The sequence below is a fragment of the Onychomys torridus genome, chromosome 22, assembly GCF_903995425.1.
Source record: "Onychomys torridus chromosome 22, mOncTor1.1, whole genome shotgun sequence".
In the NCBI taxonomy this organism is placed as follows: domain Eukaryota; kingdom Metazoa; phylum Chordata; class Mammalia; order Rodentia; family Cricetidae; genus Onychomys; species Onychomys torridus.
The window spans coordinates 32,242,204-32,264,729 of record NC_050464.1 but is presented as its reverse complement, the minus strand read 5'-3'; the positions used below and the strand labels follow the sequence as shown (position 1 = coordinate 32,264,729).

Sequence of the window (22,526 nt, the reverse complement as noted above, 5' to 3'; positions counted from 1 at the left end):
CTCGCTCAACCAACGAGAACCCCGGGTCTTTCCATTGGAGAAACGTCAGAGATACGGTGGTTTTGATTGGTCACCGTTCAGAAGGCGGAGCCGAGGCAGCCCGAGTAGAAGTTGAATGGTGAAAAGAGAGGTCAGTCAAACACGGAGTCCCGCCTTCTAAGATTGGCGCGTAACCTAGCAACACAGGACCGTGGAGATGGTTAACCGTGGGCAGAGAAACTTGCTTGCAGTTTGAGGTCCCGGTGAGTGACAGCGGGGGAAGCCTCCGGGCTGCGTGCTGTGTGCGCCACGTCCAGTGACCCCCTCGAGGGGTCCGTGTCCTACTGCCAGCCCGTTTAGCTCCAGGGCCTCACTCCCCTGCCCTGCCTCGATCCAGCCTCTTCTAGGCCTCCTGGAAGGACCACCGAGCATCCTCTTTTGATAGTCCTATCTCCTGTCCCATCCACCTGTCATTTCATGGCTCCGCCCCTCATCCCTCAGTGGCACCATTTATGTAGACATCCGGGTGAACTTAGTTCAAGTAAGAAGGTGGGTTGGTTTGTTAAGCATCTACTGTCCCCACTAAGGACCCTATGTTTCGAGGTGAGCTTGCCCTGTGCAGGATCTCCCTTCAGTGTATGCTTAAACTAGGAGTTCTGTTGTTTTGTTTTTGAGACAAGGTCTTGTTATGTAGCTCTGGCTGTCCTGGATCTCGCTCTGTAGACCAGCCTGGCCTCAAACTCACAGAGATCCACCTGCCGCTGCCTCTGAGTGCTCGGATTAAGTGCTTAGATTAAGGCATGCTCCGCTGTGCCTGACCTAGTTAGTTTTTGGGGTTTTTTTTGTTTGTTTGTTTTTGTTTTTTAATAATTATTTATTTACTACGCATACAGTGTTCTGTCTATGTGCCAGAAGAGGGCACCAGATCTCATTATAGATGGTTGTGAGCCACCATGTGGTTGCTAGGGATTGAACTCAGGACCTCTGGAAGAACAGCCAGTGCTCTTCACCTTTGAGCCATCTCTCCAGCCCCGTTTTTTTTTTTTTTTTTTTTAATTGTTATTTGTTTGTTAAAGGTTTGTTTTGATTATTTTGACCATTCTCTGTGTGTTGATGGGGTACGTGCTTGTGAGCCCAGGAAGGGGTTTCAGATCCCTTCGAACCTGGAGCTGAAGTTACTGGCAGGCAGTTGTGAGCTGCCTAACATAACTGCTGGGAACTAAACTCAGGTCCTCTGAAAGAGCTGTACACACTCTTAAAAAAAAAAAAAACTTAAAGATTTGTTTATTTTTATTTTATGTGTATCTGTGAGGCCTGCGTGTATGTATGTGTATAATGTGTGTGCTGTGACTGAGGAGGCCAGAAGTGGGCATCCCCTGGAGCTGGGGTTACAGGTGGTTGTGAGCCACTCCACTATGTATATGCTAGGAACCAAGTTCTGGTTCCTCTGCAAGAGCAGCCAGTGCTATTAGGCCCCAAGCCATCTCTCTACCCTGGTTATTTTATTTTGACTGTACACAGAATTTTGTCTTTGGTGTTAACTTTAAAAATTAGCTCATATATTTAAAATGTGACTTCCTTGTGCACTCTGGAGAGAAAGAAGAATTTCTTGGGAAGGTTGAATGAGGTGAGGCAGTGGAGAGTTGGTGCAGGCACAGCCACACAGTGAGTGCACAGCTAACTGTGATGATTCCCCGACATGACTCACTCTACCTTAACTCTTCCTGTCAAAATGCCTCCAAGGACATTTTCTTGGCTCATCCTGAAAACATTCACATATTTAACTTGGGTTTATTGAGTGCTTATTGGGGATAGTGGAGGCGGCCTGGGCTGCATGAAATGCTGTCTCTTAAAGAGGGGGGCTGGAGAGATGGCTTGCTCATTAAGAGCACACATGGCTTTTGCAGAGGATCCCCAGTTGCCAACACCCACATCAAGTGGTTCACAACTGTCTGCAGTTCCACCTCCAGGTGATCCCAGCGCCCTCTTCTGGCCCCATAAACACCTGCAACTCATCTCCAGCGCCCAAACTCCAGGCAACCACAAATTCTGTGATTGCTACATTTGTTGATAATGTTGATATTCTACACTCCGGTAATTGATATATTTTTTTTAAAGATGAAGAAGGTTTTGTTTTGTTTGTTTTGTTTTGTTTTCCTGAGACAGGGTTTCTCTAGTAACAGTCCTGGGCTGTCTTGGAACTCACCATGTAGACCAGGCTGGCCTCAAAACTCAGAGATTCACCAGCCTCTGCCTCCCAAGTGCTGGGATTAAAGGCGTGCGCCGCCGCCGCCGCCGCCGCCGCCGCCGCCGCCACCACCACCACCACCACCACCACTACCCAGCTAAAGATAAAGAGTTTTATTTTTATTCTGTGTGCCACACCTGGCTTTTACATGGGGGTTATGGAGCTTCAAATTTAGCAGCAAGTATTTTACTGACCGAGCTATCTCTTTAGACTGTATTTTATTTGTGTGTATGTTTTGAGTCAGGGTTTCTTTGTGGAGCTTTGGCTGTCCTGGATCTCACTCTGTAGACCAAGCTGGCCTCGAACTCACAGAGATCCACCTGCCTCTGCCTTCTGAGTGCTGGGATTAAAAGCGTGTGCCACCACATCCCACCCTACCCCAGCTTCTGGCCTGTATTTTAAATTCTATTTTATTCTCAGTGTGTGTATGTGTGTGCATGTTTGTGTGTACGTGTGTGCATGTGTGCATGTGTGTGTGTGTGTGTGTATTAGTGCTGTGATAAAACCCAGAACCTCACACATGCTAGATAGATGCACCACTCCTAGCCCTTCATTCCCTTTGAAACACCAAAATAATCCATCGTACAGTCGTGCGTGACCAGAAATGCACATTTTTAAAGCATACCATGACCAAGAAAGGAATTCAAACCATCTGATGTGGAATCCAGAAGAGGATTCAGTGTCCTCTGAAACTCTGATTGTTCCTAGGAGGCGGGGCTTTTCTCTGAACCTGGGACTTAACTAACACCTCCAGCATTCTCCTGCCTCTGTTCAGTCTGCAGAATGATGTGCCATAGTCAATCTTTAGGGTTTCTTTCTTTCTTTTAGATTTTTCTAAAAGATTTATTTATTTATTATGTATACAGCATGTATGTCTGCAGGCCAGAAAAGGGCACCAGATCTCATTACAGATGGTTGTGAGCCATCATGTGGTTGCTGGGAATTGAACTCAGGACCTCTGGAAGAGCAGTCCGTGCTCTTAAATTCTGAGCCATCTCTGCAGCCCCCTAGATTTTTTTTAAGATTTATTTATTTAATGTATGTCTGTATGAGGGTATCAGATCCTCTGGAACTGGAATTACAGACAGTGGTGAGCTGCCATGTGGGCGCTGGAAATTGAACCCGGGTCCTCTGGAAGGACATTCAGTGCTCTTAACCTCTGTGCCATCTCTCCAGAGCCCTCTTTTTTTTTTTTTTTTTTTTTTTGTTTGTTTGTTTGTTTGTTTTTCGAGACAGGGTTTCTCTGTGTAGTTTTACGCCTTTCCTGGAACTCACTTTGGAGACCAGGCTGGCCTCAAACTCACAGAGATCCGCCTGCCTCTGCCTCCTGAGTGCTGGGATTACAGGCGTGCGCCGCCGCCACCACCACCACCACCGCCCGGCTTAGATTTTTTTAAAACTTCATGTATATGAATGTTTTGCCTGGGTATATGTATGTATGTATGTGCATCATGTGTGCAGTACTATCAGAGGCCAGAAGAGGGCACTGGATTCTTTGGACCGAGAACTCCAAATAATGGCTATGAGCCTTCATGTGGGTGCTGAGAACCAACCCTGGTCCCCTGCAAGAGTAACAGGTGCTCTTAACCACTGAGCCACCTCTGCAGCTCTCGCCTGTCATTTTAGTGTCAGTAATAAAAGTCACAAAAGCTGGACATGTTTGGCAGTATTGCGTTCACATGAGAGTTCTGTAAAGTTCCCCTGTCTGTCCCCATTTTACCGTCAGGGCAGCTAAAGCTTAGAGAGAGTGGTCATCCAAACCCACATGACTGGTTGGAAGCCATAGGGACTGGGCTCCAAGTGAACTCGGTTACCACACAGTGAGCCTCTGGCTTCCCTTTTCACTTTGATACCTGTAGAAGGTCAGGTGACCATGCCAAGGTCTGTCCCAAGCTGCAGGTTGGCCACTGCAAGCAGCAATGTGAACATATCCCCAGTTGTGACTGGCCACTGCCCTGTCTCTGAAGCACCGGAGCCTCTGACCTCAGCTGAGATCCTGTCTATTGGCGGGTCTACTTCCAGCTCCATTGCCACAGCCCATCCCAAGGGTCTTCAGAACCAAATATAATCAACAAGATGCAATTTCCAGCCTCTTGGGAGGCTAAAGCAGGGCTTCACATGGTCAAGGCCAGACTGGGCAATATAGTGAGATCCTGTCTAGCAAACAAGAAACAAACCCAGATGACATTGTTGTCTGTCTCTCTAAGTGAGGACATGATCTGGCTTGTGAACTCAATACTGCATCTGCATCATCCTGCAAGAAATGATGGGAAGGCAGGGCCACTGTCTCATTTACCAACAGCCATGTGTTCAATGAGCATCTACTATGTGATAGTTGCTTAGGATAAAAGTTTTCTACTACTACTACTGCTACTACTACTATTTATTATTATTATTATTATTATTATTGTCATTATTATTATTATTGTGTGTGTGTGTGTGTGCATGAATGCATGTGTGTGAGTGCTGGCATGCCACTACACATGTGTAGAGGTAATGGACAGCTCTCAAGAGTTGGTTTTCTCCTTACAGCACAGGTTCTAGGGATCAAACTCAGGTCCTCAGTTTTGGTAGCAAGCAAGCATCTTTACCCACTGACCTAACTCACCAACTGTGGGTGGAAGATTTCCTCATGACTGACTGGACTCCTGTACCACTCTCCTCATGATTGACTGGACTCCTGTACTGCTTTCCTCATTACTGACTGGACTCCTGTACTGCTCTACTCATTTTGGACTGGACTCCTGTACTGCTTTCCTCATGACTGACTGGACTCCTGTACTGCTCTCAGCTCCCTTTTCTTGTCTGTGAAATGGAGGAAAAAACATGACCTTGCAGGGCTATAAGGACCAAAGGAACTCATCCATAGAAAATATTTCTTGTTTTGTTTTTTGTTTTTTTGTTTTGCAATTTTGCTTGAGACAGAGTCTCCCCATGTAGCCCAAGATGGCCTTCAATTCACTGTGTAGCCAGAGTTCTGGGATCACAGGGGCATTTAGGATAATTGGGCACATAGGTAGCTTCTAACATTGGCCAGTATTACAAAAAAGGTCCTTAAGCCAAGACGCCCTTCTCCCTACCCCGACCGCCCACAGCCAGTATTGGGTCTGTGAAATAGTCACAGGTTCCTTTCGTCTTCTTTCCAAGTGTGTGGGGGGGAGGGGGGTCGGAGGGGCCACCTTTAGCTCAAATCATTTTTTTTTTTCAAAACAGGAATGCAGCAATAAATATCCAACAGGCCTATTTGCATGACAAAGATAAGTCAATAGAATTCATGGCAATTAAAACCTGGTAGGTATATCTGCAGCCCTGTTTGACTCTCAGGGCAGGAAGCTTTAAAAGGGGAGGATGAGTTGACAACAATTTCAATATGAAGGTTGGTGGCATCAGAAAGGACATGGAACACTCATTAGAATTCAAGGAAAAAGATTCTCAGAAAGTTTTTGCTGGCGTCATCATTCACCCCTCTCCCCACACCTCCCCCTTCCCCTGTTCACCCAAATGAGCTGTCAAGAACTGATGGGCGTCCCAGTAATCAAAGAAAACAAGCTTGCCCTTTAAAGCAAAAGAGGCAATTTAGCTGAAAGCAAATTGGAAACATTCCCCGTGGCTCTGAGTTTCCAGCCTTCGTCTCCCAAGAGTCCTGGGGGTCTTGATTGATGCCTGGAGAACTCTGAGGACGACGTGGAAACGTGTGTCCATCCAACACTTCCTTCATCCTGTGGCCTCGGGGCAGGGACCCTTCATCCTCAGAGGGACCGGGGAGAGGCTCCACAGCTGCCCAGAACACTCTAGAGTCAGGAAAAGGCCCCTGGGGAACTTACTCTGAGGATAAGAGAGCAGGAAGTGGGAATGAGTCCCAGGGAAGCAAGATGGTGCCGCCTTGGGTCTTCAGCCTTTAAGAAGGACATGTTTTGTCTAGCCAAGGAGCCTCCCATCCTTCACAACAGATCTGGCGCTTCTCTTCTCTGTCCTTAGACATTTTAGAGACTTACTCAATTGCCTCGCTGTCTGCGGTTTGTTGGACTAAAGATAGCCTTCCGTGGCTTTGCATAGCTCTTTCTCCTCCTCCATCTTTATCTGGGTCCCTATGACCGTCATCACCAGCTCCTATGCTGTTGGATCACCTAACAGCTCTCTGATTGAATATTTGATCAGCTGAGCCTTTCTGATCACAAACAACAGAAACATGTTGAGGCTGAGCATAGCAATGAAAGCCATCGCTGACCAACCAGGCTTCAGAACTCAGACAGAAGCCAAGAAGGTCGTGTTCGTCCACCCCTACACACACACACACACACACACACACACACACACACACACACACTTCAGGGTCTGGATTGGTAGGGTCTTCAGGAAGGAGCCGGGAGCTTGGCACTTCCCCTCACATGTGGTTTCCCCTCAGGCAGAGTCCCTGAAGTGAATGACTTATGAGGCTGGTCTGTGACTGGTGGCGCCTCTGTTTTGGACGCTGTGGCCAGCCAGTGCATCACATCATGGCAGAGCCTGTGAGAGAAGCTTGCTCACTTCCCATTGGAGAAGTGGGGAGGGGGAGAGACAGAGAGAAAGAGACAGAGAGACAGTGTGAGTGTCCCCTTCAAGGGCACAGCCCCAGCCACCTAAGAACCTTGCACCAGCCAGGTTAATCCCAACACTCAGGAGCCAGAGGCAGAAGCAGAAGGATCTCTGCAAGTTCCGGGCCAGCCTGTTTTACAGAGTGACTTTCAGGTCAGCCAAGGCTACATAGTAAGACTCTGTGTCAACACTCACCCACCCCCCAAAAGAAAAACCCCAACAACCTCCCCACCAGGCCCCACCTCTTAAAGAAAGGTCCCATCACCTCTGCATGGCCATGGTGCCATGGCCTGGGAACCAACACTTCAACACATGAACCTGTGGGATCTGTGCAAACCAGAGCAACTGCCTATTCTTCCTGAGGGAAACGGGGCACCTTTACCTGACAGTGAGACAGACTTGAGCAGAGACATCAGGGCCACTGTCCCATCCGGTGCTGGCAGCTAAGAACTCAAGGATGCCGGGCAGTGGTGGCTCACGCCTTTAATCCCAGCACTCGGGAGGCAGAGGCAGGCGGATCTCTGTGAGTTTGAGGCCAACCTGGGCTACAGAGTGAGTTCCAGGAAAGGCACAAAGCTATACAGAGAAACCCTGTCTCGAAAAACAAACAAACAAAACAAAATACAAAAACAAAACCAAAAAAGAACTCAAGGAGTGAGTCCTCTGTCCTCTCCCCAACACACACACACACACACACACACACACACACACACACACACACTCGCTCCGGACCTCCCTAGTCACAGTGTGTAACAAACCTGACAAGCTCCTGCTCTGTTGGTGGGCACTTCTTCGGAGAAGGGAGAGATGGTGGCCAATTAATCAGGTCGGTGTGGAGACCTCAGAGCCTGTCGACAGGCTGAACATGGAGATGGCATTCATACATGACACTATGGTGTTCCAGACTCACACTTCAGTTTCCCTGGGCCTATAATGTAATATTAACTGTTTGTTGAGGACTCACCATGTCCAAACCTTGTGCTCCAAGCTTCCTGTTGAACGAAAGGATTCCTGCCTTACAGCAAAGGGAACCAGGCTCCGCCCCCAGGAGTAACCATACCCAGCCCCCCAGCAATGACTGGGGTTCAAGTGGGGCCGCTGCAAGTTCCTGCCACAGCCAGTGTGCACCAAAGACACAGATTTTTTTTTGGAGACAGGGTCTCACTATGTAGCTCTGGCTGTCCTGGAAACTCACTTCATACCAGGACTGAAACCCAGAGATCCACCTGCCTCTGCCTCCCGAGTGCTGGGATTAAAGGCCTGCACTGCCGCTGCTGCCGCCGCCGCCACCTATTCACTTTTGGAGTTTTTAGACTGTGCTCGGGCAGGCTTTGAACTCTCAGCCATCACCCTGCTTGAGCCTGCTGGGTGCTGGGCTTATAGGCTACCGCACACCCTGAACTTTCTGTAAACTGTATTTCGAAGCTACTGTTACCATCCCCTCCTCCCCCCCCAGTTTTTAGGTCAGCACTCACAAATCGCCGGGCCAGGGGAGGTGGATGGCTGCATTGTGGCCACACAAGCGTATTGAGCTAATTCAATCCCCAGCACTTACAGAAAAAGACAAGGGCCTTGGCAACGGTGTGTGATCCTAGTATTGGGGAGGTGGAGAGAAGAGGAGTCCTGGGGTTTGCTGGCCAGCCAGCCTACCTGAGCTGGTGAGGTCCAGGTTCAGTGAGAGACCCTGTCTCAACAACCAAGGAAGGGATGGATAAATGAAGACACCCAGTGGTTACCTCTGGCCTGCATATGGACATGTAATATGTGCACACACATACACACAGATGTACACACACACACACACACACACACACACACACACACATGCTCACCACCCCGACATGCTCACCCACACATATATGCACATCTACACACACGTACTCTTTAGCACACATGCACATACTACACATGCACAGACATGCACACCTACACACACCTAAACACATACTCCTGACGTGTGCTGATGCACTGTCACCCTCCTCGCCTGCTTTGGCCCCACTGTTGGCTGGGACCTGTTCACTCTGTCTGTGTCCTGACCTATACATGACTTACTCTGGGACCTGTTCTGTGTCCATGCCCTCTCCTGCTCTGTGACCCATCCTGCTCCGACCACGCCCCGTCCTCCTCTATGACCTGTGGCTCCTTGTCCCAACCTCCTCTGTGTCCTGAGCCACTGACCCAGCACACTGTGACCCAGGCTCTTCAGTTGGTTTCCCACTGGTTTGGGGTCAACATGGAGGAAATGCAGGTCGGGGCAGAGCACATTTTCCATGCTCTGCTTAGCTTGGACCATGCTTCCAGCCACAGCTTCAACTCCTCTGGGGTCTGCTGCCCCTGAACCCTCCACTCCCATCTTCTTCCTGTGTGGCTTCCTGCTGTTGACATTGCTAGATGACCTCAGCTGCCTAAAACTGGCCTCTCTACGTTTTTTTGCCACTTGGGTAACTGTGGGGGCGTTCACCCACCAACCCCACAGCTCCCCAGAGTTTTCTTGAGTGAGAGCAGCAGGAAATATTAGATAGAAGGATTTAGATTGTGAAGATAAACAGATAGGAAATACAGGATAGCCTCGAGAGGGCCTGGAAACGGGCCCTGACTGTCTCTGCCCCAGGGTATTTATACAGATGCCAAGGGGTGGAGCAAAAGACCTCCCCACAGCACAGCTAAGTGCAGACCATCTCAGACACCTGCACTCAGGCCTGTGGTCCTAATCATCCTTTCTCTGTGGACCAGCTGGGTAAAGCCACGAGGAACCTGAAAAAACAGGCTCCCATAGGTAACCCCCATATGAAGGTCCTCAGAACAGTGACTACTTCCTGCCTGGTATATGTATCTGGGACTCACCACCACCCTCAGCCCTCTCATTCCAGTGGCTCAGTCCAGAACCATCGACATCACAAGGCTAAAAGATAAAGCCTGACAGGGTGGTACACACCTCTAATCCCAGCACTTGGGTCAGGGGTAAGGATGGACTAGGCTATAAGAGGCCCTACCTCAAAAAATAAAATTAGAAAAAAAAAAAAACAACCACCCCAAAAACTAAAGAGCTAAAAGTAGCTTCCAGGTTCTGTACAGTGGTCATCATGACCGGCAGTGACATACCTAACAGCTACACCTTCCTTTGCAGGGTTGCTAGAGATTGTGAAAGCCAGGAGAGCCTTGAGTTGGCCGACGTCTCAGTGCCAGGTATAGAAAGGCAAAGTCAGCAGCTCTGGAGATGACCTTCCAGGTCTTTAGCATGGCCCCTTCCTACCACGGGCTGGCTATCCAAAGAATCCCACTGAGGACAGACCTAATCCCGGCTGTGCCGATGAAGACCTTGGCCCCATCCAAATCCAAGCTCAGCACCATCGAGGCCAAGAGAATCATGACGGTCCTGGATGAAGGCATACAAAAGGTGGGCCTGGTGACCCTGATGTCCTACGTAGAGTCTCACCCAGAGACTCTGGAGGGAATGTTCCCTGAAGACTTGGTGAAAGCCATGAGAGAGCATTTGGACATTGGCCAGGCCCTGCTGGAGGGTGCCAGCATCCTGCAGGAGAAACAGAAACGTCTGGAAGAAGACGTGGAGGAAGCTGAGGAAGGCTGGTGCCGAGAACGCCTACTATCCATAGACCTATGCAGGGCCAGCCTCTGGCCACTGGCACACCAGTTCCGAGACTCCACCAAGACTCTCCTGAGGCTCCTGATCAGTGACTCCCAGGTCATCACACTCCTACAGATACAGGCCCCAGGCAGAAGCCCAGGGGCCCAGCGCCTCCTCAACAGCCTGGTGGAGCTGCGGGGCTTCCTCTTTGAAAAGCTGATCACCAGCCCTATGGAAGTGAAGGAGAAGAACCAGTTCATACAGGACATCAACCGGAGGAATGAAAGGAACCAAGAAGTCATCGATGCCCTCCAGGCTGAGCTGGCAGAGGTGCTGAAGAGTAAGGAGGCAGAGGTATACTTCCCAGCATCCCTCAAGTTGCGGGAGGAACTGCGTCTGAGGGCCCAAACGCTTTGGGACTTGGGTTTTCTCTCATTGATTCAAATAGCTTTCTCTTCATTTACTCCATAGAGATTGTTCTGAGCGTCTCACTGGGTATGTCTTTAAATAAAGCCAGCCTCAAGAGCTCACAGGACACAAGGAAGGCATTAAGGAATTAGTTGACTGCTATTTTGAAGTACGATGAAGGGTAAGGACAAGGCACTATGAAAAGATGATACAAGAGAACTGATCTCGGACCAGAGGGACCAGGGACACTGCCACTAAGACAAGAAGGATAAAGAAAGGGGGGCTGAGCTAGACAAGTGAGGAAGGCCTTTCCAGCCAGGGGGTGACAAAGTGTCTGTGTCACCAGCTAAGTGAGTTCTTCCTCTTATGTAGAATAGACATCAGACACATGGGAGAGGGGTTGGCGAGAGGGCTCAGTGGTTAAAAGTGCATCCTGTTCCTTTCTTTGTTTAAGACAGGCATACAGCCTTTGTTTGTCTCCGTATACAGCCTTGGCTGGCCTGGAATGCCACAGACCAGGCTGGTCTTGAACTCATAGAGATCCCCCTGCCTGTGCCTCCCTAGTGTTAGGATTAAAGGCCTGTGCCACCACTGGCTAGTACATAATGCTCTAGCAGAGCAAAAGAGTTCAGGTCCCAGCACCTATATCCAGCAATTCACAAACACCTGTAACTCCAGCTCCCTGGGATGCCACCCTCTTCTGGACACCACAGGTACCTGCATTCATGTGCACATATTCACACACACTCATGCACACACCCACAATTTTAAAATTATATTTAATCTTGAAAGAAATCTGAAACCCAAGAGTACTGAAGCAAAAGAAAAGCTTATTATAAAAAGAAGTACAGGGCTGGCCAGTATTGGAGCAGGTCTTTAATCCTAGCACTCTGGAGGCAGAGGCAGGCGGATGTTTGTGAGTTCAAGGTCAACCTAGTCTACATAGGGAGTTCAAGGACAGGCAGGGCTACACAGAGAGACTCTGTCTCAAGAAAAGTACAGGCCTGGGCATGCTCTGAATAAAAAGCTTTCTGTACAAGCTGAGGGACCTGAGTTTGAGACTTGGAACCCAGTGGTTTTTTTGTTTTGTTTTACTTTTTTTTAAGCTGACATGGTAGTGTACCTCTGTAATCTCACATTAGGGAGGCAGGGACAGGAGGATCCCTGAGACCAGTGGCCAGGCACCCTAGCCAAGCCAACAAGCTCCAGGCCAGTGGGAAAGGTGGATGACACACCCATGAGAGCGCACACCCAAGCACACACACGCACACGCACAGAGAGGTCCAGCAGGCTACTTTGCAGCTGTGAACACCGGGCTGTGTTTCATCTTATGGAAAGGTTTGAATATTTGAACATTCAGTGGTTCTGCAGGCAGCTTAAAGTGTACCTATATGTGCGATTTGACCACCCCACCCACACCCAGATTTGACTATTAGTGTATTATAATGAGTCTTGGGTTCAGTTACAGTTCAGATCTGTCATATCTTGATGGCTGTGGGTCCCCAGTGGCTACTGCTTTTCCTGCACACTTGTCACAGGTGAGCAACAGCAGCCTGCCTTTTTTTTTATGTGTGTGTGTGGGGCTCTATATCTCATCTCCAAAGGGTCACACAATTCACGTGCTGGGCTCAAGTGGGCCAGTGATCTCAACATGACTCTGCTGTTGGGGTGGCAGCAGCCCACGAACAGTATCGGACCAAAAGGGCTGTGCCCCAGTAATACTTTATTGACAGATATGGCTTTCTGGGTCTGGCCTAGGAACCTTTGTTTGCTGACCCCTTTCCGAGATGGAAGGGAGCATCAGTCCCAGGCCTGAGATGAGCATAAGCCTGGGGAGGCCAGCTGCCCCAGTAATATTTTTTTTGGGGGGGGAGGGCTGTGCAGCCATTAATGGGGCCCTGTCCTCCTTCGTCCCGGCGTAGGTGGAGAAGGAGAACTTTGTGATCCAGGAACTGAAGCACCACCTGCACCAGGTGTTCAAGTTTTCGGAGAACAGCCTCCTTCGCACCAAGCAGGAGGCAGAGAAACAGCAGAAGATGGATTACCGGGCCTCGCAGGCCAGGCTGGCCAAGATACAGCAGGAGATCCTGGCGCTGCGCTCACAGTACTACAACCTGGTCATGGAGAATCGGGAGGTGGAGCAGGCCCTGAGGAAGGTGCCCTGACGGGGGGTGGGGGGGGGGGTGGGGGGTAGGGGGGGGGGGTGGAGAGGGCAGGGCAGGGCTGGCTCAGGAGTGGGGAAGCCCAAGATGGGTGGTATCTCCTGGGAGGAGGGAGGGGGAGCACAGAGGTGGGAGGTAGGCTTCTTCCTCACCGCCATCTCTAAGTTCACCATGATGGAGGTCGCGTCTTGCTTCATGCCTGTCTATGGCAGAATCTCATTCCATTTTATGTATGGGGAGACATTTTTCTTTCTTTCTTTCTTTCTTTCTTTCTTTCTTTCTTCCTTCCTTCCTTCCTTCCTTCCTTCCTTCCTTTCTTTCTTTCTTTCTTTTTTTTCCCTGAGATAGGGTTCCTCTATGTAGCCCTGGCTGTCCTGGAACTCACTCTGTAGACCTGGCTGGCCTCGAACTCACAGACATCCACCTGCCTCTGCCTCCCTAGTGCTGGGATCAAAGGTGTCCGCTACTATGCCTGGCCCAAGTGTTCTCTTTTTCTTTAAGTTTTTATTTTATGTGTACAGGTGTCTCGCCTACATGCGTGTCTGTTTGTATGTCTGTGTACACGTGTGTGTAATGTCCTCAGAGACCAGAGAGGATGTCGGATCCCCTAGAACTGGAGTTACAGAGGGTTGTGAGCCACCATGTAGGTGATGGGAATTGAACTCCGGTCCTCTGGAAGAGAAACTCTTAAGTGCTGAGCCATCTCTCCAGCCTCGCATATATTTAACTTTTTTTTTTTTTATGAGCTGAGGACCAAACCCAGGGCCTTGTGCTTGCTAGGCAAGCACTCTACCACTGAGCTAAATCCCCAACCCCAACCCCTAAACCCTTAAATTTAGGGCCTCATTGGTACTAGGCAAAGGTTCTGAGCCACACCCCCAGCTGGGAGCTGACCCTATAAAACAAACTATTATATTATCGTGTGTGTGTGTGTGTGTGTGTGTGTGTGTGTGTGTGTGTGTGTACGCATGTCCCTGTGCCACGATGCCTATGTGGAGACCAAAGAAGAGCCCTGTTACCAGTTCTCTTCTGCTACCTTGTGGGATCAGGGCATTGAACTCAAGTCCTAAGTGCCTCGACTTACCCACTGAGCCAACTTACTGATGGCCCTGGACTTCTTTATTTTTGTTTAAGAAAAAATATAAAGTGGAGACAGAAATTGAGAACTGGATCCAGAAATACGACATGGAGATGAGTGAGAAGCAGGTATATATATGCTGGGGGTTCCGCCTGAGGGGTTGGGTGGGATGGGACTGGGGTAGAAGCTGCCCAGGGTGGCCTAGGTATGAGCCTCCCTGGAGACTCTTGGTCTCAAGGGGCATGTCCAGGTGTGGATGGTAGGAGGTCTAAAGGGGGTGGAGGGTCTAGGGTAGGAAGACCTGAAAAGTAGGAAACTTCGAAAACCAGATTCATCCAGAAGGATGTGGCCCCACCTAATATCTGCATCCTGCGGTCCCCCTCCTCCAGCCTGGCTCAGCTCCTGCCTGCTCCCAGTTCAGAGGGGAGTCCGCCTCGCTACCATCACTCAGCACTCACTGAGCACCTAAAAGGTGCCAGGCCCCCACGATAAGACAGGGAAGTATAGATAGTCCTCACTGTCACCTGCAGGTTCCAAACTGGCGTCACTCATCAGCTGTGCCATCCGACATCAGTTGGCCTTTTTAAAGTTTGTATCTGACCAGGAGGAACACAGGCTCTGATGTCTGTCCTGGGACCCTGGTAGGAGGGTTAATGAGACACCATTACTGAATGTGTCTGAGCCCCGAATTAGGTCTAGAGAAAGTCCTGACCTGCAGTGGGAGCCTGTATGGCCCCACCCACTTACAGGTGACATGGGTGGCACCTGGCCCTGACCTGGGCAGGCCTGGAGAGCCGAGGGTTCACACCGGACAGTTTAAGGCCAAGCCTGGTCCAGAGACAGGCAAGCAGGGCCCCCTTCAGCCTGACCATGGGTCCCAGCAGCGGTTGTATGGCTGGGGACATGGCTGGGTGGTTCAGCACCTGCCTAGCGTGCACAGGGTCCAGTACTACAACACGGACCCTACAAAGAGTCCACCGAGAGCCACAGGATCCGTGCTGGCGGGAAGAAGGGCTAGAGAGAGAGAGCAGAGAGGGGGAAGTTGGTGTGAATTGTACAAGAAGGGTGAGAGACAAAAGGGGGCTCTTTGGGGTCATCTGGGACAGATCTTTCTGTTCTGAGCCTCTGTGAACCTGCCCCACTGGCGGCGGCTTTCCTTTCCCACGGCCTCACTGTGTCCTGGCACTGTGTGGTATCAGCTCCTCAGCAGCCAGCTTTCTGCCACTGTGATAAAACACCTGAGGAAGGGAAGAAAGGTTTGTCTGGGCTCAGAGCTTTGGAGAGTTCAGTCCGTGGTCACCTGACCCCACTGACTTGAGCCTGAGGTGGGAATGTCCCAGAGAGAGGAGCAGACATGTTCATCTCAGAGTGGCTGGGAATGAAGGAGGAGCGGGGTTGAGGAGCAGGGCGGTGGTGGCGCACGCCTGTAATCCCAGCACTCGGGAGGCAGAGGCAGGCGGGTCTCTGTGAGTTCGAAGCCAGCTTGGGCTACAGAGTGATTCCAGGAAAGGTGCAAAGCTACAACGGGGAAAAAAAAAAGAATGAAAGAAAAGGGTTGAGGAAAGGGTGGGGGAGGAAGAGGAGGAGGGAGACACAGACCGAAAAGAAGATACCCTTCAAGGGTCCACCCCCAGTGAACCACTTCCTCCTGGAAGGCCCCTTCCTCCTGTCCCTCAACTGGTTGGAGCTTTCATGATTTAGTCACCGCTCACCAGCGCCACCTAGTGGGGGGACCAGGCCTCCAACCCATGGGTCTGTAAGAGGCCTTTCATACTGAAGCGGGAAGGTCACTTGATCCCAGAAACTGGCCCCTGGTGCTTGGAAATGTCTGGAAAACCAGAGGCTTAAAAGGGAATCTCCTAAAGGTGCAGAGAAACTGGATTTCAAAGCTGGGGCCAGCGACTGGGGAGCTGGCTCAGTTAGTAGGCTGCTTGCCATGCAAACACAGGACCCAAGTTCGCATCTCCAGCACCCATGCAAGAAGCTGAACGCCGAAGTGTGCAGTTATAATCACAGTGCTGGGAAGCAGAGACAGGCAGATCCTGGGAATTTGCCAGCCCAGTGACACCAGCAAGCTCCAGGTTCAGTGAAAGAGCCTGCCTCAAAAAATTAGGTCGAGAGATTGAGGAGGATGCCAGACGTTGCCCTTTAGCCTACACACACACACACACACACACACACACACACACACACACATGTGCATCACATGCATTCACATATGCACTTACACCTAGGTTTGCACAACTCACAGCCCTTATTCCTCCCTCCATTCGAGATTCATTTAGTTGTATCCTTCCTGGAGTGAGTCCACATAGACAGGCTCTGCATCCTACTTGGCTCGGGAGGAAGCCTGGGAGCATGGGGAGCAGGGTGGCCATGCCAAGTGTTGCACCCCCAGTCCTGCCTCTTGCCTAGGATGAATACGAGGACCTGGAGAGCATCCACAAGGAGGAGAAGCTGCAGCTGGAGGAGCTGAAGGAAAGGCATGCTGTGCTGGTAGAGGAGTTCTCCCAGATCCGCGCCGAGAGTGAGATCAACTCCAAGAAACGGGTGGAGGCGGAGCGCGAGATGGTGCGCATGGTGAAGGCCGCTACGCTCATCCAGGCGGTGTGGAAGGGATACCTGGTGCGCTCCATGCTCAGGTCCAAGAGGAAGAAGAAGGGCAAGGGCAAGGGCAAAGACAAGGGGAAGGGCAAGGAGAAGGGCAAGGAGAAGGAGAAGGGCAAAGAGGAGAAGGGTAAGGAGAAGGCGGCCAAGGGCAAAGGCAAAGGCAAGAAGTGACTGCTGCCTGACCTGGCCCCGCCCACGCCCAGCCTCAACCACGCCCCTACCCTGCCCTGGGCCCTTCCATCCCTAGCTTTAATGATGGCTAAAATAAAGACAAAATAAAACCCCTTCAACAGACATGTCTCTCCCGGGATGAGACTGTGTTGCTCACAGGCACAGCATCCTGAGGAGGGTGCAAGCTTTGGGCCCCCATCCTTCCACATCTTCATTGAGAAATGAGGCCCTGGTCCAAGCCCAGGAGCTACTGTGGACGCCATGGAGAGATCATCACCAGTTAGCCCTGGCTTGCCCTGGGACTGTCCGCTCACCCACGGCTCTGCCCCTAGGCTATGAACTGTCAGGAAGGCAGCAGCATTGAGTGTTTGTTTGGCATTTAGATTGTTTGCACGGTTTTTTGTTTTGTTTTGTTTTTTTTGAGACAGGGTTTCTCTGTGTAGTTCTGGTGCCTTTCCTGGATCTCGCTCTGTAGCCCAGGCTGGCCTCGAACTCACAAAGATCCACCTGCCTCTGCCCCCCCCACCCCCCAGTGTTGGGATTAAAGGCATGCATGACCACAACCTGGCCACTTTTTTCCTTAAAAGGTGTGTGTGTGTGTGTGTGTGTCCCGATCACATGCATGTCTGATGCCTGCAGAGGTCAGAGTGTTGGATCCCCTGGAACTGGAATTATTGGCGGTTATGAGACACCTGATGTGGGTGCTGGGAACCAAACCCAGGTCCTCTGGATGAGCAGTAAGCACTCTTAACTTCTGGATCATCTCTCTAGTGCCCCCCTCCTCCACCTTTTGTGGTTCCCAGAAGGCTGTTCCTGTTCCATCACCCCCAGCTGCTCTGACACCACAGCCTGGTATTAGCCAGATTCCAGGCCTAGTATCAGGTACCTGGTGACATCACCCTAGGCTCCAGGTAACCTTTACTGCAGATGGGAGAAGAATATGTGCTTCTATTTCTAGCCGTGTCTATCAACACGAAGGGAAGGGACATAAAAAACAGGAGGTAGACTAACCCATTCTTTGTGAAAGTTCTAGAAGCTTAAACATCCTACATGGCTAAAGTGCAGTGTGTCTGTGCCCAGACACGGCTGTCTGACCTCTGCAGGTAATCACACGTCTCGTGGGTCTGGCTACACCGAGACAATGGTGAGATGCCCACTGGGCTCCCTGAAATGCTCAGGGAAGGAGAGGGACCAGGAGAGGTTCAAGACCCCCATTGCCATCATCCAGGGAAGGATGCAGGACCCGCAGTGAAGCGCTGAAGTCCAGGGCCCCACTGCAGTGCAGGGGAGTGCGGCGTACCCAGCAGCCCAGGCCTCCGGCTCTGCAGACGCCTTCCCGGCTGCCTTTTCCACCTGGGTCATCACCAAGTCCTGTTCTGTTTTGTTGAGGGCGGAGGTTGCTGGGATTGATCCCAGGGCCCCATTCATGTATGTTAGGCACTCTACCGCCGAGCTATATCCTGCCCCCTAACAAGACAATTGCTAGCAAAGGACTCTCCCTATGTCCTGAGCTGGCAAGAACCATCCACCTACCCATGCATGGCGTCACAGGAGAGAGACAGGACTGGGTTAGATTATTTGAATTCTATGTCCTCAGACCTCAGCAGCCCTGTCATTTCTGCCATACTCTCAAATCATTCCTTGTCCTGTTTAACTCGACTGAGGCCTTTACTTAAGGGGGGAAAAGCAACACACTGCTGGGCTTTGATGAGTGAAATATTTAATACATGGAATAAATACATGAATATTAAAATAATGTTTCCCCATGTTCCACCCTTGGGGTCCAGACACAGCCTAGGAAGCTCCCTTAAGGCCCCCAGACCCCTGTAGAAACTGAATCCTGAGCAGGAAGCTGGGTGGGGCTTGGCACGGATGCAGAAAGAGGCTGAGCTTGTGAGGACAAAGGACAGCCCATCCTCACCATGGAGCCCCACGGAGGCTTCTCCAGTGCTTGGATGCCCTAGAGACACTGGTCCCCAGAGGATCCCACCCGACCTGAGTCCTTGCTGTGAGCCTACCTGGTGGGAGCCTCATTTCCAAGGAGGCTTTGGCTTGGGGGAGCCGGCCCCTCGTCGAGGGGCAGCTGGCCCTGAAACACTGCCTGACCGTGCCTTGGGAGTGGCCAGGGGACTCTGGATGGTCATCCCTGATGTGGAAGGCCGGGGACTCCAAGGTCCATTGGTCTGGGGGACATTGGAAGCTGGATGACCCATGCTGGGGACACTTAGGTGGGTGAGTGAATGGGAACGTCTCCGCCCCAGAGAGCGGGGAGCATCCAACCCCTCCTGGGATGTCTTCTGGGAGCCTGTCACCACGCTGGACGCTGTCCTGGAGGGTCCATCTGGGTGAATGGCTCGAAGTGGGGTCTCCCTGGGGCGAGGTGAGTGGCCGCCCCTAGGGGTGGCTGGTGGTGTCCAGAAAAGGGTCTGGAGCTTGGTAGCATCCCCTATGGCTGTCCGAGACCCCTCCTTGTTGGTGCACGGTGGCCGGGAGCCGAACAGTGACTCATCACAGTAGGATGGGGTATGGCCAATCAACCTAGAAAAGGGAAGGGTGCAGTGACCTGGGGTGACACACTAAAGCCCTCTACAACCTCACTGCCCACCAGCTACTGGAAGCAGTTGGAGCCTGTCTGGCACCCTCACGGGGCCCTGACTTATTCTTCAATAGGCTCATAGGTATTAGCCCAAAGGAGCTTGGGGCCTGTCTCCCTCTTCTCCTGCAGACAGACATGTTGGAGAGGGGAACAGTCCTAGGAGGGACCCTCCCCTGGAGCACCTCATATGAGCCCCCACCATTAAGAGTCCTAACTACAGACATTCCTTGGTATACGGGGGACCACTCCAGAAGCCCTTGTATATATCTGTACATATTCAAGTCTTGGGCACCAAATGACAGACACCTTGCTCAATCTACTCAGCTCCAGATTAATGGAGTAACTAAGCCCATTAAAAACCACAAAACAGATGTCACACTGTTGTTTAGGAACAACAAAAAACTCTATAGGAGCTTGGGCCAGCAAGATGGTTCAGTGGGTATGGGTGCTTGTGGCCAAGACCGACAACCCAAGTTCGAGCCTCAGGACCCACACGGCAAAAGGAAAGAACTGACTCTTATAAGTAGTCCTTTGACCCCTACCAGTATACACCCCTGCCATACAAAAATAACCAAACACAAGTGTACTTTTCAAAAAAGTCTGTATGAGCTCAGCAGAGATGCAAATGTTTTTTTGGCCTGAAATTTTTTTAAACCAAGAATTTCCTTTAAAAGTATTTTAGATTTATTATTACTCTGTGTGTATGATGTGGATATGTGGGCCTGTGGAGGTCAGAGGACAAGTCCGCGGGGTCATTCTGTCCTTCCACCTTTAGGAAGGTTCTGGCAATCACAGGCCACCAGGCTTTTGAGACAGGAACCTTTACCCACTAAGCCATCTCTCCAGCCAACACTACCATTTATCAGGACCTTCCTAAGCATTCGGGTGCTGTGCCACGGCATCAACCCCCACCCCCTCCGGTCTCATTTAAAGGAAACATTCATTCTATTATTTGAGTAAACTGCGGCTCAGAAACGTCAAGGTGCTTGCCCACGGCCACACAGCAGGTGAACAGCAGGCTGTACTAGGCAGACTGACGGCAACTATGATGGTCAGTTTCAACTGTCAACTTGGCAGGACCTGGGATCACCTGGAGGAGAGCGGCAGAAAGGGGCATCTAAGTCAGGTTGGCCCTTGGGCATGTCTACAGCAGACCTTTCTCTTAGCACTAGTGTTTTATGTGCACGGAAGTCTATGCACCACGTGTGTGCCTGGAGTGTCAGAAGAGGGGGTCCGATGCTCTGGGACTGAAGAGAAGGAGGAAGACGGTATGCAGAGGAGCAAGTATGCTATGTGACCTGCCGTCTCCTGACCCCACTGCTGCGACTTCTTATAACAGTGTGCAACCCGAACCACGCGCCAGAATAAACCCCTTCCGGCCTAAGTTGCTTCTGCCGAGTGTATAGTAGTAATAATAATAATAATAATAATTACAGAGAGACCAAGTCAGCCACCCTTAGTATATCCCCACCCTGTTACCTGTATTTGTTTTTCTTCCTTGGTGTGAGGTTTGGGGTGCTGCCCCTGGACGGGGTAGACTCACAGTCTCTCTTGACCAGAGAGACCTTCCGTGTTCCTGGGCCCACTCCTCTGGACCCGTTACAGTTCTGCACCCAGGGCGGGTCAAAGTCTGGTGGTGGAGTGCGCCGGGTTCCTGCGGGGCTGCCAAACAGGGTCTCATCCACATAGGATGCCCTGGCCTTGACCCTGTAGCTGCTGGGACTGCGGTGCTGAAGGTGGAGCGCCTGCATTCCACCGTGGGCCAGTTCCACCAGGATCTTCGCTTCGGTCGGTGGTCAAGGGTGGCCGTGGATGTGCCCTGTCTGCCAGACTCAGCCTACAAGGCTCCCTGTGAAAAGGGTCAGGAGTGAGCGAGGGCAGGGCCAGGTAAGTAACAGTGGCAACCTGGAGTCTCAAGTCCGAGGGCAATAGGGCCTTTTCCCGGTGAGGGAAAGGGACTGATCTTTCTCAAAGAGGGACTACCATTCAGGTAGCATTTTGGAAATGAATGAATCACTCCCCCCCCCCGCCTCAAGCTTGCCTGGAACTCACTACATTCTATAGCCAAGAATAACCTTTAACTCTGATTCTTGCTTCTACTTCCCACGGGGAACTAACTGCACAATTGCCTGGCGTCTGAGGCTCATGGGTTCGAACCCCCGTGGTCTGTGCACGATGCAGGCTAAGCAGGCACTTCGTTCGTTTTAGTTGTCAAGACAGGGAAGAATGCCGTCAGCAAATATTTAATGAATAAATAGATACACACTTTTAGCCTACAGTGTATGCTCAACAAATATTTACAGTAAACGATGGCACCAACCAGAAAAACAAACTGTGGTGGGAGGTGGGGGAAAGGGGCCCCCAATCCACTGTCGCTCCCACGCCTACCTTGTGCAAAGCACTTTGCAAACGTAGTGCGTTCTAGTCTTCGCCAACAGCCCCGTTCTCTCTTGAAGATTACATCCATTTTTTTTCCGACCACAACTCAGATTCCAAACAGCAGAGCACCATGCACCAGTCAGCCTACCAAGCTGAAAGCGCAGGCATCACGGGAACTCCTTGCCCGGCGATTTTCCTACTGGGGCCTCTGGTCAGCAAGCGCAGTGGCGCCACAGCGACACGCGCCCACGCTCATCCCGCGCTGGGCAACAGGAGAGCTGGCCCGCCCCTAGACCCCGCCCCCGTGCGGATGGTACGTTCTGCAGGCCACACCCCCGTTCTGTTGGTACATTCCTTAGGCCCCCGTCTCTCAGGGTCCGGCCCTGCATAGTTGGTACATCCCTCAAGTCCTTCCACCCGCTCAGTCGGTACGTCCCTTAGACTCGGTTCCCAGTACAGTTGGTCCATCCCTCAGAGCTTGATATTTGCACAGTCGTTGCGCCCCTTTAGCCTCTACCCGGCTCAGTTGGTATATTCACCAGATCTCACCCCCACTAGTTGGTATGTCCCTCAGGCCCCGCCTCCTCCCAGTGGCATAGTCCCTCAGGCCCCGCCCCATTGGTGAAGCCACGTTGACGCTCTGTCTCCCGCGTAGCGGGTTGGTTCCTCAGGCCCCGCCCTTCACTCTGCTGGTTGGTTCCTCAGGCCGTGACCTAGGGGGGTGGAGCCTGGAT

The 22,526-nt window shown here is 51.3% G+C and overlaps 2 protein-coding genes across 2 annotated transcripts; one reads left to right on the top strand and one right to left on the bottom strand.

The window, feature by feature from the left end:
* Positions 1-155: 155 nt before the first annotated feature.
* Iqcd (IQ motif containing D) lies at positions 156-17,260 on the top strand. The gene is made up of 5 exons (XM_036171554.1): positions 156-242; positions 9,930-10,742; positions 12,719-12,952; positions 14,093-14,164; positions 16,452-17,260. The coding sequence occupies exons 2-5, from the start codon at positions 10,020-10,022 to the stop codon at positions 16,815-16,817; spliced, it is 1,395 nt and encodes a 464-aa protein (XP_036027447.1). The 5' UTR covers positions 156-242; positions 9,930-10,019; the 3' UTR covers positions 16,818-17,260.
* Positions 17,261-18,520: 1,260 nt separating this feature from the next.
* Positions 18,521-22,105, bottom strand: Rita1 (RBPJ interacting and tubulin associated 1). The gene is made up of 3 exons (XM_036172028.1): positions 21,802-22,105; positions 20,893-21,262; positions 18,521-19,355 (listed from the first exon to the last, which is right to left on the bottom strand). Exons 2-3 carry the CDS (start codon positions 21,162-21,164, stop codon positions 18,848-18,850), a joined length of 780 nt encoding a protein of 259 aa, XP_036027921.1. The 5' UTR covers positions 21,165-21,262; positions 21,802-22,105; the 3' UTR covers positions 18,521-18,847.
* Between the last annotated feature and the right edge of the window lie 421 nt (positions 22,106-22,526).